The following is a 19,698-nucleotide window of genomic DNA, read 5'->3' as shown; positions in this document are numbered from 1 at the left end:
CTGCAGCAACCGCAATGATGTGAGAGACAGCTGTAGCTGGCAAAATGTGTCCACCCCTGCAACTCCTTGTAAAAATGGGCATAGACAGTTATTTTGGTAATTCCCATGTTTTGTTTGGAATTTCAGTTATCAGAGGTGTATCACCTATAGCGCTGTCTCCAGACTAGGGCAGAGGTACGGTAATCCTTCAGGGACCACCAATCAGCAACTCAATGCATGAATTTCATAAGTAAGAAAACTCACAGGGCATGTCCTGTATTTACCCTGCAAATCACCTTCTTTGTTATAAAGCAATTGAGAGCGGTCTCTCATGCCCAAGAATTTATTTGGTTAGACTGTCTATGTCCCTTATTTCATTCCTCACTTTGTGTATTTGGAGAGAAAGGTATTCTCCACTATTAACACAAAATCATCGGGGTGCCTGTGTGGCTTAGTCGGTTAAGCATCCGACTTTGGCTCAGGTCATGATCTCAAGGTTCGTGGGTTCGAGCCCTGTGTCGGGCTTTGTGCTGACAGCCAACTCAGAGCCTGGAACCTCTTTCAGATTCTGTATCTCCCTGTCTCTCTGACCCTCCCCTGCTCACGCTGTCTGTCTGTCTCTCTCAGAAATAGATTAAACATTAAAAAAATTAAAAAAAAATCATGGACATGGTATGTGGGTGATGCCCTAAACAATACAAAGAAATATCTTGTATCTTGTTATCTAAGACTTATTAGAAATGGACAGGCCCAGTCAAATTCTGGCCTTGATGTTCTGACCCTGCTGTGTGTGTGCACACATGTATGGGTATATGTGTATGTGTATATGTGTGTGTGCGCATGCACATGTGTGTGTGCATGTATGTGTTTCCTCAATCAGCCACACAGAGAGAGCCCCAGGAAATGAGACAACGAAAGAAGGAAAAATTATTCAGAACTTTGGGGCCTTAGGCCTTTGCTCAGCCATCAGGTTGGAATGATAGAAGGAGAAAGACAAATCGGGCAAGATGTAGTCACTGCTTTCCATGGAACTCACTAGTAGACAACTACTAATGGAAGTATGCCATGTAGACATGAGGAAATAGTCAAGGTCAATGTGGACGTTGAGGAACAGAGCTGCTTGCGGGGGAACTGAAAATGTGAGACATTTAAAAGTAAAAGACATTTAAAAGCCAGTTTGTTAGAGTGGTTCTTTTTAGATTTCTGGGAGGAAAGAAGTGTAGAGAGTTTCTGCTGAATCATGGAGCTCATCTGTGAGGAAAGATAGAGTGTTATTTTGTAAAATTCATATTATTGAGAGTCTGTGATTGTTTTAAGGCTTTCTGGGGTGTTGGGAGAACAGTAACTGAAAAGTGGGCCAGTGACCATATGCCATCCTTTGTCCCTGGAGCATATCATTAAGGCCTCAGTAAAGGAAAGTAGAGTATGGAATTTATCAGCTGTTAAATACCTCTTCTATGTCAAAAGCTTCAGGTTAGGTGATTTTATTTGTCTCCTTGGAGGTGTGAATTCTGAAGGCACACAGATGTCCCCGAGTTCTTAAAAGCATAGGGATTTGAACCCAGAGTCTGACATCCACTGTGTCTTCATAAAGATATTTCCCATCTTTAGTAGAGATGATGGTATAGGATAAAAGAAAACGTTCCAGTGGCCAGGAAAGTCTAAATGTGGCATGAGCTGACTCATGTGGTCCTGAGACTTATCTAGCACAGTCTGGATCCCATCCAGTGAGTGTGTTATAAAGAAGACACTATTTTGGATATTATATAAGGTGCCAGGGCTCCCTAGTTCTAATCCCAATCTGTCATTGACTAGCCATGTGACTGTAGATAATAAACTTTACCTCTGGGAGTCTTAGCATTCTCATTTATAAAAATAGGACGACTAATACCTACATCTTAAAATTGCTGTGATGATTAATAAGGTAAGATATGGGAACCTACTTAGTTTAGTGCCTTGGCATAAAATGAGGTGTTCAATAATTGTCAGCTGAATAGAACATAATCTACTCTCCAACCATGAGATACTTTGATTTTGTGACAAAAAAGAGCTTCATGAACTCTTAACAATTTATGAGTAATTGAAGAAAGTATTGAAATAAGTAACCCAATGACATTTGAATGTTAGGGCAAAGCTGAAAGTCTGAATAATGATAAATTCATCATGGCAACAGAAATAAAACTTTTTTTTAGAAATAAAACTTTTTGAAAGAGCCCTTGATATTTTTAAAGAAGTTACGAAGTGCTATAATAACCACACATGACTTATGATCCAGTAGGTTACTGTAAAAAGTCATAGAAGCTAACATTTTTTGCCTGTTTAGTAGGAATATCAATGTGTTTGAAATTTATAACTTCAAGTTGATTTATAACTTCAAGTTTTGAGTTGATGCACAGGACAACTTACATTTTTAATTGAATTAACAAGATTCCATTCTAAGGAATTATAAAAGCCAATGGGCTAACACAGAGCCATTTAAAAGGGATTTAAACTAGATTACTTCAAAGGTAAAGTTTTAGGAAGCATTTTACTTGTAATCTTACTAATCTCTGACTCTGAAAACTAAGAAGTGGCTGGCAATGACTTTGTGCAAATATTTAGGTTACATTTGATTAAACATGAGAAACACCTGGATTCATCATCTGAACTGGAGTTGTCATCCTTAATCAGGGGGCGGAGGGGCAGAGAGACCATTAATCACTTGAGATAAGGGGAAAATTTTAGATGGGGTTTTTAGAACACAGCAGTCACTTTTTATTTTTTGAAATTCTGTAAGGATTCAAGGAACCAATGTTCTTTTCTAAAGACCTCAATAATAAACCCAGAAGGAGGCTTCAGAATCCATTCTTATTTAATCTCAAGTGTGCTTGCTGCTTTAATGATGTTCCAGGCCAAATGATTCATGACAATTCTATGATACAGTTGGGAATTTAACCAGGGCCCCAGTACTCCAGAGCTAGACAATGAATGCAGGCTGTTGGAAGAGTGCAAGTCTGAGGTCTAACATCTGCTGAACTTTGGCATCTCTGAACTTCCAGATAAGACACATCACTGCCATGCAGAGGCATGGGCATGGAAGGTACAACTCTCCGCCCTCAGTTAGGTAACACTACCAATGTGGACAGTGTGGAGCCTCAACTCTAGGACCTCTGTCATCGTGATTAATAATCTTAGTGATAATTTGCATTTTCATAAAATCAGTGTTTTTCAAAGTACTTTTACATACACCAGTTCATTCGATCCTCACAATTCTGTGAATAATACATTTTATACAATTAATGCAATTTAAAAGCAACTGAATGCCAAGAGAGTGGTCTGACTGTCCAATTTTGTTTTCAATAATGTTGAAATTGGAATTCCAGGTATTCTTGCTCCACTATTGTAAATAATGTTAGTTCTCCCTCTTTAACAGGGAAACAATAAGAAAGTACAGATTCATGTTTTTAAAAAAATGAAAGTCGTTTAGAATACTGTTGTTTCTTTGGGAAACCTGGGTGGCTCAGTCGGTTAAGCAGTGGGCTCTTGATTTTGTCTCAGGTCATGATCTGACAGTTCCTGAGATCAAGCCCTAGTAGGGCTCTGTGCTGACAGCTCAGAGCCTGCTTGAAGTTCTCTCTCTCCACCTCTCTGTCCCCCACCCCCAGCTCACATGCTCTCTCTCTCTCTAAATAAATAAATTCAATAAATACATAAACTTGAAAGGATAAAATAAATATTTTTTAAATTTATTTTTGAGACAGAGAGAAAGAGACAGAGACAGAGAGAGAGAAAGTATGCATGTTTGTGAGCTGGGGAGGGACAGAGAGGGAGAGAGAATCCTAAGCAGGCTCTGAGCTGTCAGCATGGAGTCCGGCAGGGGTCTCGATCTCAGGAACCATGAGATCATGACCTGAGCTGAAATCAAGAGTTGGATGCTTAACTGACTAAGCCACCCAAGTGCCCCTAAAATTCTGTTTTAAATGCTTTAAAATTCTTTAGGTTTTAATAATACATGTTTAAGTGGTTTTATTTTTGTCATACTCGAGATTCATAGGGCTTCTTAAATCCCTAGACTTGAGATTCATTCACGAAAAACGTTCTTTAAAGAGTCTTTTCCCTTAGTCAAACTCCTGTCCCCAGAATAGGTGAGACCCACCACTATTAGCCAAGCTGACGAGACTTTAAAACTGGCTTTACCATTAGAACCTTCAGAGAGAGTTGGTTCCATAGGCAGGTTTCACTCAACACTTTCTGTCTCATTTTCCCTTTATATTGCTGTTGGGTCTATCACCTCTACTTCATTCCGAGCCCGGTCTCATTCATCTCTGTCAATTCACTGCTTCCCACATAGTAAGCTTTTATTAAGTGTTCCCACATTGCACTAAACTTGTGCTCAGTGCATATGAAGAAATTAAATTATTATTAATGACCAAGCTCCTTAATATTACTTCACTCTTACAGCACATGGACCTGTTAAATTTTACTCCCAATAATTCAATTTAATTGAGAATCTTTGCTTTATAGAAGCTTAGAAGTCACCTTATTTTTGGTGAACTCATCACTTCATCATGTGTCCAGACCTCATGAAAATAATACCTTTAAAATGCAAAGCAAGGGATGACTCAGAGAATTCAGATGGCCCTAATAATTTCCACTTCCTGTGAATTTAGCCTTAATGGGAGAAAATAAAGGTAAAATATCCACTTACCTAAATCAACCATGACTATAATCAAGTACAATTGATAGAGGTAAAGATATGTAAATGAGGTCAAAGTCAGGCTGATCTACAAGATGGGCCAATGAAAAGCATTTGACAGATCAGTTCAAAAACCTCCAGGCTTGATCACTGAAGAAAGTAAATCTCCTCCAGCCAAAAATGTCTAGAATGAGCCCAATTGCTAAAGCCAGAGCTGCCCACTAGAAATGATGAGCACACAAAAAGGTTGTGAAGCAGAGAAACTGCCTGGGCAGGTCTTTATACCCTGCACATGTGAAGTGCTCAAGGAAAATATGGAGTTTGGTGAATGGACCTGCTTGAAGGGGAGCCAAAAATGTGAGTGATTTAAGAGCAAAACCCTGCACACAAATTATTAGACTTATTCCTTTTAGGTCTATGAAAGAAATACATAGAGTTTTAACTGAAACCATGGTAAGTGACAGTTAGTTTTGTAAACTTCACATTATTTAGAGTTCTGCTTATTGCTGAAGGATGATGAATAAAATCATTCAACAACACACACAGAAAGATCAGTTGTATCCCAAAAGGTCCCAAACCTGGTGGGTATTAGAAAATGGCACAAATCTGAAAAAATGTTATTCATCCCATACCTAAAGCAAAGTCCAAAAACTTTGTTCTCATGTGTCTGTTGGCCATCTGGATATCTTCTTTGGAGAAATGTCTGTTCATGTCTTTTGCCCATTTTTTAATTGATTATTTGGTCTTTTTGTATTGAGCTGTATACATTTTTAATACATTTTAGATACTAACCCTTTATCAGACATGTCATTTGCAAATATCTTCTGCCATTCCATAGGCTGTATTTTAGTTTTGTTGATTATTTCCTTAGCTGTGCAGAAGCTTTTTATTTTGATGTAATCTCAATAGTTTATTTTTGCTTTTGTTTCCTTTGCCTCAGGAGACATATTTAGAAAAATGTTGTTATGGCTGATGTCAGAGAAATGATTGTCTGTGCTCTCTTCTAGGAGTTTTATGGTTTCAGGTCTCATCTTTAGGTCCTTGATCCATTTGAATTTATTTTGGGGCATGGCATAAGATCATCAGGGAAATGCAAATCAAAACTACACCGAGGTATCACCTCACACCTGTCAGAATGGCTAAAATCAACAACACAAGAAACAAGTGTAGGACCCTTGTGCACTGTTGTTGGGAATGCAAACTGGAGCAGCCATTGTGGAAGACATTATTGAGGGTCCTCAAAAAACTGAAAATAGAACTACCCTATGATCCAGTAATTGCACTACTGGGCATTCACCCCAAGGGTAAGAAACCACTAATTTGAAAGGATATAAGCACCCCTGTGTTTACTGCAACATTCTTTATAATAGATAAATTATGGAAGCAGCCCAAGTGTTCACTGATAGCTGAATGGATAAAGAAGATGACACACACACACACACACACACACACACACAAACACTAGAATGTTACTCATCCATACAAAGGAATGAAATCTTGCCATTTGGGACAACATGGATGAAAGTAGAGCGCATAATGTCAAGCAAAGTAAGTCTGTTACAGAAAGACAAATACCATATGATTTCACTCATATGTAGAATTTAAGAAAGAAAATAAAGGGGAAAAAAAGAGACAGCAAAAAACTGTCTCTTAACTATAGAAAACAAACAGGTGGTTGCCAGAGGGGAGATAATGGTGGTGGGGACGGGTGGAACATGTGGATTAAGAGTACATTTACCTTCATGAGCACTGAGTAATATATAGAATTGTTGAGTCAGTATACTGTATACCTGAAACTAATGTAACACCCTATGTTAACTACACTGGAATTAAAAGAAAATAGAAAAAAGCGCTCCAAAACTATTTTCTTTATAATGTTTAGTGTTTTAGAAAGAGTTTGCTTTACCTACTGGATTTTTTTAAAAAAATGTTTATTTATTTTTGAGAGAGCGAGTGTGAGTGGGGGAGGGGCAGAGAGAGAATGGGGGACAGAGAATCCGAAGTGGGCTCTGTGCTGAACCTGATGCGGGGCTCAAACTCATGAACCATGAGATCATGACTGAGCTGAAGTCGGCGCTCAACCGACTGAGCCACCCAGGCCAGGGGAAATGGATTTTCAGCCATGAAATCCCATATTCATGTGTCAGCTATCTCTGCAGCTTTGGCCTTTTGGAATCAAGTCAAAGGATATTCTTTGATCCCTAAGTATTTATGAGCTTTTGCCCAGAAGTATTTTCTTACTTTTTTCTTCTTTTTATTTTTTCTAAGACATTTAAGTAGATTATCTTCATATGTTTCTATGATACTCTTAAGTTGCATCTTAAGGTTTGAAGTTTTAAGAAACACAGAGAAGGAATATTTTCTTCTCTTGAATAACACATTAAGAGGAAAGGGGAAAAGAATTCTATTCTTGTGCCTTTGGGCCTTCATCCAAACCTACAAAGCCTCCTGTTTAAACTGGAAATGAAAAAGAAGCCTGTGAAAGGCACCTCTCTCTGCTGGTTTGAAACTCTCTTGCAGGCTGGAAGACCAGGTGGGCAGTCCATTGTCGCCAGCAGCTTACCCTAGTTCCTTCCACACAGGGGAGAGATTCTATGGTGCATAATTCCAGTATTTCTTTTCTTTTTTTCTCCCATTTGTTCATAATGTTTTCTATTAATTAATCCCCTCCTCCCTTCCCAAAGTCTTCAAATCTTTCAAAAAAACAAAAAACAAAAAAACAAAAAACAAACCCAAGCCTTGGATTTACTCTGCTCACTGTGCTTGGAGTCATGGAGATGCAGGATTTGTGCAATCTTCACAGTGGTTTGGGCAAAGCTGCCTCCTCCCGCCCTCCGTGAAACCCTCTTATAGGAGGCATGATGGAAAACCTCCCTCCTCAAGGTCTGGCTTGGACTTGTGTCTGAAGTCTCCTTACAGCAAAACAGAGTTCTGAACTCTTTTGTGCTCTCCTGGCTCCAGATCGGCTTTGTATTAGGAAGGGATGGGGCCATTGCTGAGGTGACCCAAGCTGTCTTCTGACAGGGATGGATAATCTGCACCAGGAACTGCACACCCAGGCATGACCCCATGCAGGGATGATTGCCTCCGATTACATCTTCCAGAATCTCTGCATGTTGCTCAGTCCATCAGGGTTTAGGTGTGGACATTACATTTCCACCTTCGTAATACTACTACTGTGATCATAATTAAGTAGAACTGACATTTTATGACACTGCCATTGCTCCAGAAGTAGCAAAGTGGCAAGCCAGTACTCGAGGTAGTTGAAATGATGCCAGTTAGGCATCTGACATTTAAAGCTTTTCGGGAAAGACTAAAGAATGACATGATTTAAAGTGGAAACAAAAACACCAGCAAAAATAAAAAATAATAATAAGGACGGAGTGTTGAGAATGGAATGTGACATCTGCTGCTGGACTGATGTGCCGGATGCTCCATTTGGAAATCTGTTCCCACCATTCCATGCCAAGCTCACAGTGGAATTAAGAGGTGGGTGTTTTGTAGTTCTGAAGATGAGGGCAAGTGGAGCTAAAGAGTTAGCTCAAGGTTACAGAAGCTACAAGTGCAGAAGCTGGATTCAAACTCACATCCAAGTCCATCACCCATTTTCTATGTAGGGTCTGAGTTGGCCATGACCAGTTCCGTCTACCACATTAGTAATATAGAGCTCAAAATGTCAAGTCAGCATCAGGAGGCTCATTGGAGAGTAGGTGATATTGCTGCACCACAGTGAGGTGGTGTGTGCTCCAGCGACTTTAATGATGGTAGTGTCCTTTGTCCACCACTAAGTCACTCTGCAGTCCTGGGACCTTGCTCCCTCTAATTTTGGCCTTTTTCTGAGTGGCAAACAAATGAATGCCCGAGAAGCAAACAGAAATCCCTAAACTCGAAAAATGGCTTCAGACTATTTAAAGATATGAATTTTTCCAACTGTAATTCTGGTCTGGCAGATGAACATGAACATTTTTTAAGGGGAAAAAAGTGCAGACAAGTGAATTAGGGGATATTTTTGTGCCTCCTGATGATACATTCTTGCTAAACTTGGTGCAGTGAAGGGATCATAATGAAGAAGTGTTTGCAGCAGCCTGGGTGACAGCTAATTCACATCTACTGCTTTCATACACTGTAGACTTCCCTGATTTTGTAGCAATAAACCATTGGAGTGTTTTGAAAATTTCAGTGCAGTCAGACTCAACTACATGTTTGAGGCTTTCAGGCACATTAAAAATTCACCTAATGTTTGCTAAATAAATGAATCAATCAATAAATACAGCTTATACCTAGATGATCCCACCCTTCCAAAATAAGAAAGAGAGGGAAAGTCTTTGTTCATATCTTATAACCTAAAAAGAATTTTGTGATACATTCTGCATCCAATAAAATTCTGCTTTAAAAAATTTAATGTTTCTTTATTTTTGAGAGAAAGACAGAGTGAGAGTGGGGGTGGAGCAGAGAGAGAGGGAGAGTATCTGAAGCCGGCTCCAAGCTCTGAGCTGTCAGCACAGAGCCTGACGCAGGTCTCAAGCTCATGAACTATGAGATCATGACCTGAGCAAAAGTTGGATGCTTAACTGACTGAGTCACTTAGGCGCCTCTAAAATTCTATTTTTTTTTTTTTACCATATCTCAATAACTAAAAAGCTTGAAGACTTGGGGTTCTGTCTTTAGTTTTGTATCAACCTACATAAGGACAAAGCCTTTGTGAAAAGTAGTACTACCCAGTGGTGAAGTATATGAGATTCCACTCAAATGCCTGCATCCAAATAGCAGTCCTTACACTTAGTGGTGTGTGAGCATTGCGTGCGGCCAGTTGCTACACCCATTTAAGTCTCAATCTCTTTCTATGTAAAATGAGGATAATAATAGTACCTACCTCATAGGATTCATGAGTATTAGGTGATGTTAACACAATCACAGAGCTTAGCATGCTGTCCAATACTTAGTAAGCTCTCAGTGAATATCAGCTGTCTTCACGGTTACATGCAGGAATTAAGGATTGAAGATTTTTTTTTAAAGTTTTATATTTATTTTGGGAGAGAGAGGGACCATGCACATGAGTGGGGGAGGGGCAGAGAGAAAGAGAGAGAGGAAAAGAGAAAGGATCCCAAGCAGGCTCTACACTGTCAGCACAGAGCATGATGGGCCACTTGAATCCTCCATCCTCAAGATCATGACCTGAGCTGAAATCAAGAGTCAGACACTGAGCCAACTGAGCCCCCAGGAGCCCCAACATTGATGATGTTTATTAGGACATTCATTAGTTTCCAGGAGCTGCCATTGCCAAGTACCACACATTGGGTGGCTTAAAACAACAGAAATTGCTTCTCTTGCAGTTTTGGGGTGGAGGTTGAAAATGAAGGTGTTATTAGGGCTATGCTTCCTCTGAAGGCTCTATGAGAGGGTTCCTCCTGTCTCTTCCAGCCTCTGGTGGCCCAGGCATCCCTTGGCTTGTGGCTGCACCACTTGAATCTCTACCTCTGTCTTCATGTGACCTTCTCCTTTGTGACTGTGTGCCTCTCTGTGTCCTGGCCTCTTCTTCTAAGGAGTCTCTTGCTGGATTTAGGACCCACCCTAATTCAGTATGACCTCACCTTAATCACATCTACAGAGCCATATTTCCAAAGAAGGTCACATTCTAAGGTTCTGTGGGGACATGAATTTGGGGGAGGTAGACACTATTTAACCACTATAGCATTTAATTACAAAAATTAAATACAGAAATTGTTTAGCCACTACAGGTCTGTTATTTTGCCTCTTGTTTAAAAACACATAGAAAACACAAAGAGAGTTTGCTTCTAAAGATGTTGGTAATTTCTGGTTTGAAATCAAAATGAGGTTGATAGTCATAAAGTTTTCTAGTGTTTTGGGGTTTGACTCTCTAAGAAGAAACGGGCCTAATTAGTGAAAACCATCCTTGGCATAGTCTGGCAACTATCCATTTGGTCTCCAGTGTAGATCCTCACTGATCTTGGGGCTGACACACCCAGACCCATAGCTGAGGCTTCCACATTGTCTGGGTGCTGCTCTGTTTCTAGAAGCATCCTCAGCCTTAGCTGATGGGTTGCCAGGGAATTCTGTCATGGAATGGAACTATCTCAGCTGAGTTAAATCACTGCTGGGTGGTGAACATGAGAAAATGGGCTACTGTGTGCTTTTCTGGACAGATGATGGGACTGGTTGTACGGTCCCGTCATAGGTATCCAGGAAGCCTTTGGCTTCCTTGCAAAACATGACCCTGCTGCCACCACCACCACCCCCACCCCCCCAGCCAGCATGCCTATTCACATGCAGGTGGCCCTGGGAGAGCTAATGCCTGAGCTGGTGATCAAATCTTTATAGATTCATTAGAAGAAAGTTGGGAGCCTCCTTGATAAGAAACTAGAGGAAGGCAGAAAGATCTTTCTCGTGTATATAGATTTTCTGGCAGGGGATTGTGAGTAAAGGTGCATCATCTATGAAGCAAAAGGGAGTTGTCAGGTGGGACCTGCTTGAATCTAGCCCTGCCCTCCTGAGCTTAATGACGTGGCAGCTCATGGTAATTTGATTTACAAACACAACCATATATTCACTCAAGAGAAAGAGAAATAGGGCAAGTAGGTAGGGGAGGTGGCAGGATTGAGTCAGAGATAGATTGAGGCTGAGACAAGGAATGTGCTCCCAGGGTGTGGGGGATGGAGAATAAAAGAAAGGGGGAGGAGGTAGATGGAGATGGAGGCGGTCGGGACAGAGAGATGGAGGGAAGAGGGAAAGAAAGGAGAAAGGAGGGAGGGAAGGAAGGAAAGACAGAGAGGAAGAGAGAAAACCAGAGAATTTAAAGAGTGTGTCCCATTTGCCACCATTCCCCTGATGACCTCCTAGTGGGGGAGACCCCTGGGTGATTTGTCCCCCTTGGCTACATTGGGTCCTTGCCTATCCTAGTGTGTGCCTTACATGTGGCTGAATGTGACACAAATGTCTCAAGGTTTTTATTTTCATACAACTTGGCCCCAACAAGGCAATACCTCCTCTAGCGCTGCAAGCAGGGTAAAGAACTGGGCTCTGTTAAATGCACTGAGAGATGAATCTTTTGGAGCTGATTTAATTCTACACAATTTCACCCGAGACACTATTCCATTCCAGAGAGCATGGCCAGGTGGTATCTGATTTCTGGTTCACAATCAGATATTTTCTAAGCAGAGACAGTTGACCCTTGATAAGAACTCTGCCTCTTAGTACTGTTCTTCCCCAAAACAGGAACAAACAAGGAAGTCAGAGAATACATCATTGTATAAAGAGTAGAAAATATAGCACACAACAGAAATGAAACTAAATATGGGGCTTTTTACCTCCCCTAAAAGTAATGGAAGTCAATATTTTGGTGTGTTTTCTTATAGTTTGCTTTCCTCCTGTGTGTGTGTGTGTGTGTGTGTGTGTGTGTGTGATTTTGTATAAACATGTAGTCAAGGTGTCCACCTGCATCATTCACTTAGCAAAATGTAAATGCTCCTCACATCCACAAGCACAGACTTGTATTATCAAAGGATGGCTCACGAAGGACTTTCATGAACTCATTCTTTGGCAGGTGACTGTGACCACTGTCTAGAAGTTGAGATTTTTGGCTGCAGCCCCATTTTGAGGGTGTGATCACAGGAGCTGCACATGGCTCGAGTCACCCTGGGAGGTGACCCAGAACAGAGGGGGCACATGGCTGGAGGCGTCACAGGGAAGATGAAGTCCATGAAGGAGCTTGCAAACGAAGCTCGATTCCTTTCAACCAGAACTCCCATTTTTGTCCCCAAGTCAAGAAGATACTTGTATTGACTCAGAAAGATGCCCACAGATAGTTTGCAAATATGTTTTTCAGTTTTTATTTTTATTTCTGTGAAAGCCCTGAATGGAATCAAACGTAAACTCACCCTGCTAAACAGACATTATGAGAATATTTAGGTGTCCTATGTGTAAATTCTTTGAAATATTGTCACGGGAAAGACACAAGCTTCATTTAATTTTAACATTGGCTGTGCCGGAGGGTATATACCCCTGCCTTTGTATTTGTGAATATTGCTTATTAACCCCCGGAAGTTCTGTATGAGCCATTGTGTTTAGCCTAACTCTCCAAAAAAAGTAAGGGGATCATGATATTCTTTAGATTGGTACTTATGTAGTGGAATCTCTCAGGCATTAAGACTTACTTGATTGCATTCAGACATTGCTTTGGCAACAGAATGACTACATTAAATTAGCATCAAGCACAATGAATGGTAATTGCAAGACTGTCATTCCTACAAGTGCAAAATTAATGTGTTCTGTAAACCCATTTCATTGTGTGGCACAGGGAAATCATGGAGCCATGTTGTTCCGAGCAGAAAAACGCCCTGTAACAGCACTGTTAATGCGTTACCGTATTATTCAGTGATGGTGTTCTTTTCCACCTCTGTTGTTGTCTCGTGCTCATTCTTCAAACCCTGCTCGACCTCATCTGTATGCTCATATTGCAGCACCGCCAGACAGTAGCCTGGATGTACAGAGAATGTTGTGGAACAATTCCTCCTTCAGTGCGGCATCTTGTGTGAATAATGCCAGCATAAACCATCCTCCACGTATTCATGAGAGTATGAATAGGCTACTTATGTAAAGCTTCTTATTAAGAGATAGACCGACCGTTGACAGAAAACTTTACCCAAATACTATACATTCATTTAGACAGAGAGGAATGATTTACATGCATTTCAGTGGTAGCTTAGGAAAAGTACCAGCTCCGCCTGGCTCCATCCCTCTTATTTACATATGGGAAATGAAGCCACAGACCAGGTGAGTGCATTCCTTCCAGTCGTGTAGGATCACAGGGTATTTCTTGAATGACAACATGCATATGCATTGGGGTCCCGTAGTCTGCTGATTGGTTCTGCATAATTTATTAGGGATTAAAGACTCATTCAAGCCTGAAATGATGCACTAGTAACAGGTGCTTGAAGCTGACTGATCAGAGGTGGTATCTCATTATTCCTGCAGTTTGGCTAAGGCTGAGAACCACTCATAGAGGCATCCGGTGTAAGGGTAATAATAATGATAGTGACAATAACTGGCCAGACAGGTTTCCTTGTGAGTCCAGCTCAAATCCAGTCTCTTGGCAGTGAGGGTTGGGGGCGGGGGCGGGCATCCAGACTGCTGGTGCCCTGACTGATTCGCTGCAACAATCTATCAGTCTGCAAGGTCGCCAACAGACCCCCTCTGACCTCCCTGAGTGGAGGGTCAGGCCTGAGTCCCCCTTTCAGAGGTCACCTACTTTGTCACTCACCATTAAGGTGTTATGGGGATATTTGCTTTGGAATGCTCTAGCCTGTGCACGGTCTACTGGAATTTGGCTGGAATTCCTCACACACACACACACCCAGAGCTCCTCTCCTCTTAGTGAATGACAGAGATCAGAGAGTAATTTAGGGAGACTTCTCACGGAAGGTGGGAGAAGAATTCTGAACATCATACTCTCAGAATGGAGCACACTGTGGACAGCTTAAAAATCACAAAATAGATGATTTCTGTAAAAATGGGCTTATCTGTAAAAGTGGCCGTGGAAAGTGGCTCGGTCTTACCCTTGTTGCAGAAAGTTCCATCATAGGCCGTGTTGGAGCAGTCGCAGGAATAGCCGTGGTACTTCTCCAGGCACCTGCCCCCATTCTCACAGTTGGCCCCGTAGCTGGTGCAGTGGCCGGAACATCCAGATTTGAATCCGGACGTGACCTTTGCTCTTTCCTCCAGGTCCAGAGTCACCCCGTTCATCCTCAGGGAGCGGATGCAGCCCAGGAAACCCTGCTGGCCCCCAGCACCACCTGGGAACGACAGAAGGCACAGGGCTCAGACGGGATTACCTGTGCTGTGGCTCCCGGACCCAGTGGCGGTAGACGAGGAGACTGCTAAGAGTGGCCAGTATTCTCACTTTCGAGCTGGCCCCACCTAATAGCAAAAGCTCTAAGCTTTTCCTCCGTAGGCCATTAATGTCTAATGAAAAGAGGCTGTCTTCTAAGAAGCCATAAATTTGCCACAGAAAGAAAATGTTTGGAGATACACAAAAATTATATACAGTGTTTTGGAAACCTAATCTGGTTTCCTAAAGAAGTTTATAGAAACCTCTAGGTGTTTTTGTTCTTTAATCTCACAGCATTCACTTCCAGAGCATTATCTGCTGAAAGAAATATAAAGAGGCAGAGAAACATGAATATATTAGCATAGTTAACAAGTCAATTAGTTGGAAGGCTTAAATCCATTTGAAATGTGATCGCACGTCCCGGGTCCTGGCTTTTGTCTTAGGTAGTACTTGGCTTTGAAGTTCACATGAAGGCTTCCCAGGGCTTCTAGGGGGTCAGAAGTTGGAACTGATAATTTTACATGGAAGTCAGCCACACCACATTTATTACCAGGTCAGGTTAGATTTCACTGCTTTTGTCTAAATGCCATTGCAAGGCATATAGCACAAAGAGCAAGTTCACTGTGATTTTCTAAGTTACAGCGTTAGACAGAGGCTCACGAGCATGAAAATATTAAAATATTCCTAACAAATTTCATAGAGAGATTCACTGGAGCATTATATCACAAGTGAATTTAATTATGTCTGGAGTAACCTTGGCTATGATTTTTTTAAGCAGCTGGTACAAAAGGAGGAACTCAAGTTTATATACACATCTGCATCTCAGAGTAACGACTTTTCTGGAAATTAGAATGATCAGTCGTTAAAATGATTAAAAGAAATACCTGCTGGGGATTTAGAAAAAAATACTGTTAATAAAGTTACCTTTTTTTAATTTTTTTGAGGGCTATGTTGTAGGTACTCTACGAAGCACCTTACTTATGTCACTCACTCGATTCACCCAAGAGCCTGGTGAGGCAGGCATTATCATCATTACCCGCACGGAATGGATGAGGAGGCTGAGGTTTACTCAAAGAGCCATAGTTCTAAAATGGCAAAGTTGGGTTAGTTCTGTCTTATTTTTGAGTATGGTGTTAAACTCCATTCTGTGTTGACCATTTAATACAGATGATGGGCTTCAGGGTCCATCATCTACTACTGATGATGTACTGACGTACATCTACTGATGTACGTGTTTTCAAGATACAGGCTGGGATGCCTTTAAAAGCGGCATGATCAATAGGATTGTCAGCATTTGGATGAGACCGGTAGCTGGGGATAGACTCCGATCACTTATCCTGGTATATTGAGAAGAAGCACACCATTGAGTCAACTATCAGATGGGGCTGGCGGATCAAAGGCTTTAGTCACAGAGATGGATTCATTTGCTTAGGTGTGTAAATCCTCTGCCATGAAATGGCAAGTGACTGCCTCTGTGATCTTTATAAACCCAAACCTTGCCTTCTTTCATTGTCTGGCACATAGGTTTGAATGATGATTCTCCAGGGATTATTACTTATTATCAAGTAAAATAATTGAGGAAAGGATTAATTGAAGAGACTTTAATGCCCTTTTTGATCAAAGCTCCGAAATAGTAGATGGCAAGAGAAGTTCTTAAAAAACAGCCACTTTGAAGGATTTCCCATTTCACAATCTGCTCATCAGCCGAGCTTCATATACCCCTGTGCTGAAGAGAATTTGGGCCTTTGCTGTGATTTGGAAGAATTTCAATCCATGTGTTAAAATTTCAATTTGGTGTCTATCATTTTAGTGACTATGGCTTTCTCTCTTGCCATAAGGGATTTCCAATGGGCCTTTTGTTCAACAAACGCCTAGCCATTTAATTTTTCATCACTAGTCAATTAAGACAATGATAGCCTATCAAAATACACAGAAATTTTTAAGTCATTGTCTTTAGATATCTCCCGCTCCTTTTCTTTATTACAAATGTAATAGTTTTTCATTGTGGAAACCATAAACACCCTGATAAGCAAGATGAAAAAGAGAATCTGCAATGCTACTCAGCTAGAACTACTTTTACTTTCAGCAAATAGCCTTTTCTACTTTTATCTATGAACATACATATGTACAAAAAAATAAAGCAAAGGAAGAAATGGGATCACGATACACACATTGTTTTGAAATTTGCTCTTTGCACTTAATATATTGTAAAACGTTTTTCAAGCAATAAATGTATGACTAGAACATCTTGTTTAACATCTGCAAAACATCTCATGTTGTGAATGCTCTGTAACTTATTTTGCTATTCCTACCATTGGGTTTTTAAGTTTACTCTAGTTTTCATTTTACATGACACTCTAATAAATACCCTTGTAAAAATCTTTACACACTTGTTTAGTATTTCCTTAGAATTAATTCTTCGAAGTGCAATTGCTGGATACAAAGGCATACATATTTTGAAAGCATTTAAAATACATTTTCCTCTAAGAGTTTGTCAATCTGTATTTCACCTTTTTGACGTCAATTCGAACACTAGGCAGAATCCTTTTGAATTTATGGGCTAAAGAAAAAAAAGAGTTTATTGTTGTTTTTAAAGAAAAAAAGAGTTTATTGTTTTAATTTGTATTGCTTCAAACACTGTGAGTTGGATAATTTTTATGTTTTCACCATTCTTAGTTTTTGTTTCTTAATGTCCTTTCCTATTTTGGGGGAATAGGAGAGGATATATTTCTTATTGATCAATAACAGTATTTTTGGCTTTAACTCTGTTATAAATTTGGCTACTATATCCTTCCAGACTATGTCTTTAACTTATATATGGTGTTTCTTTTTCTCTGTGCATGTTTATGTAGTTTATATAGTCCTATCCATCTTTCTTATTTGTACAATTTATGCCTTTGGTATTAAGCTTTTATAAAGCCTAATCTAAAAATAATATAATAAACCTAATATGAAATAATATAATTATTCAACTATATTTTCTTCTAGCACTTTTATGATCACTTCTCTTAGCACTGTGATCTTTAATCTATCTGGAATGTATTGTAACTTAGACATAACTTCTATATAATGGGTCTTACTAATAGTTGTGAGTTTGAAGAAGAGATTTTTAGATGTTAATACAAAAAAATTTTTGAAGATTTGAAAAGTCCAGTTGGCAGAGCAAATAAATCTAGGTTAGATCATATTTTTATGATATCATTAAGGTAAATAGATTTATGTGTGTGTACTTATTTCTGTATACAGTCCCCAAGGGGTTTTTCTCTCTGCCTCTTTGTCTTTGATTCTTTTTGATCTTGGTCATTCTGAGGCTCTGCATCTATCAGTCTTTCTGCCTCTGTGCCTGTATATCTCTCCCTATCAGGGCTGTTGACCATTTTGGGTTAGTTGTGTGGCTCTCATCAAGTCACTTAATCTCTCTCAGCATCAGGTTTTCCTGTCCATAAAAAGGGAGTTTGAACTAGATTCTGTCTCCAGTTCCTTCCAGCTCTAAATTAGTCCAGTGCATGATGTACAACCTTCCTCTGCACTACTGCATCTCCATCTCTATATTTCAGTAAATTACTCTCAGTTTCTCCTAAATTTACTTCTTTGTACTATTGCCTGACCTTCCCTTTACTTCTGTTAATTGACCGTATGATATGAGTGTGTTCTAATTTTTATTTGTTGCATTCATTAAATAAGGTTTTGTACTCCCTCTTCTCAATTTATAAAGCAGGTAAATTGGAATTCCATTTCTCTCTGTATAAAAGAAAACCAAATAAGTTATGCACTTTTCTTACTTAGATGACCCCTGATTTGTTAAATGGGTCAGTGATCTGGAAAGTACTTTTACTGATCTACTTGATATGAAGAACAAAATGTTTTGTCCTGAAAATGGTCATTATATGTTATACAAAAGATGTTAATGCACTAGAATCAGTGATAATTACTTGAGTTCAACTTATGTGCTTTATAGAAATCTCTCTTGGTGACAAATGTCAGAAGTTTAAATTGTAGGTCTGCAAGCAAAAATGCTACTTAGCCTTTGTTAATTAAAAAATCAACACACTGTCATTGGAGAGAGCTCCCTGCCTTGCAAGGGCTTCATGCACATTAGTCAGACCTGTGATAATTATCCAAGGTGAGATGTGGGTTTAATTTGTAAATCATTTTTCATGTGAAATGCTATTCAAGTATTGCAATTAAAGATTAATTATAAAAAGGTTTTATCTACCCATAACGAATAGTACAACCACCAAATGCACAGAAGACTGGGGCAAAAAGAATCAGGTATTAAATGAAGCAAAACAGGTGAAAATAATGATCAAGAGGAATTCTAAAAAATACAGTGTCCTCAAACTCAGAGCTCAGTCTTTTTCTGAGGAGCTAAGTGGGATTCCAGAGTGCCTTTGCCCACAGAGACTGGCCATTCATTCACCAGAGAAAGGAATCGCACCAAAGCTTAATAGAGGAAATCTAATGTATCCATCAGTAATTACTTATTTCAGGTCTACTATGAGCCGGGCCTTGTCTAGATGTCTAGAAGGTCTTTAAAAAGTCTGGGGTGCCTGGGTGGCTTAGTCGGTTAAGCGTCCGACTTTGTTCGGCTCAGGTCATGATCTCACGGTTTGTGGGTTCGAGCCCCACGTCGGGCTCTGTGCTGACGGCTAGCTCAGAGCCTGGAGCCTGCTTCAGATTCTTTATCTCCCTCTCTTTCTGGCCCTTCCCTGCTCACACTTTCTCTCTCTCTCTCTCTCAGAAATAAATATAACATTAAAAAATTTAAAAAAAGTCTCCCCCCTTGTAAAGCTTATAATAAACTTATAGAGGGAAGGGGGAAATTTAACAATACATTCAGTAAGTATGTGAAGTACATTGTGTGTTAGAAAGTAATGTCCACTATGAGAAAAAGCAGTCAGGTAGTGTTAAGTGGGATCAGGACTAAGAGTGGTGTGGGAGTGGTTACAATTTTAAATAGGGCCATTAGGATAGACCCCACTGACAAGCTGACAGAAAGAGTACCCAAGGGGTGCCTGGGTGGCTCAGTCGATGAAGCCTCTGACTCTTGGTTTCAGCTCAGGTCATGATCTCGAGGTTCAGGAGTCTGAGCCCTGTGTTGGGCTCCAAGCTGACTATGCGGAGCCTGCTTGGGATTCTTTCTCTCCCTCTCTGTCACCCTCCCCTGCCTCTCTCTCTCTCTCTTTTTCTCTCTCAAAAT

The 19,698-nt window shown here is 40.2% G+C and overlaps 1 protein-coding gene across 1 annotated transcript in view; it reads right to left on the bottom strand.

The window, feature by feature from the left end:
- CNTNAP2 (contactin associated protein 2) overlaps positions 1–19,698 on the bottom strand; it is a gene marked incomplete at its 5' end in the record, with an annotated part of 359,481 nt that overhangs the window by 191,165 nt on the left and 148,618 nt on the right. The window contains one exon of the mRNA XM_039253885.1: positions 14,227–14,463. Within this exon, the coding sequence (XP_039109816.1) occupies positions 14,227–14,463 (237 nt within the window). The remainder of the gene's footprint in view (positions 1–14,226; positions 14,464–19,698) is intronic.

Source organism: Hyaena hyaena, unplaced genomic scaffold (assembly GCF_003009895.1).
Source record: "Hyaena hyaena isolate Hyena2069 unplaced genomic scaffold, ASM300989v1 scaffold_471, whole genome shotgun sequence".
NCBI classification, from domain to species: domain Eukaryota; kingdom Metazoa; phylum Chordata; class Mammalia; order Carnivora; family Hyaenidae; genus Hyaena; species Hyaena hyaena.
Note: the sequence above shows the minus strand (reverse complement) of the source record. Positions and strands in the feature narration are given on the sequence as shown.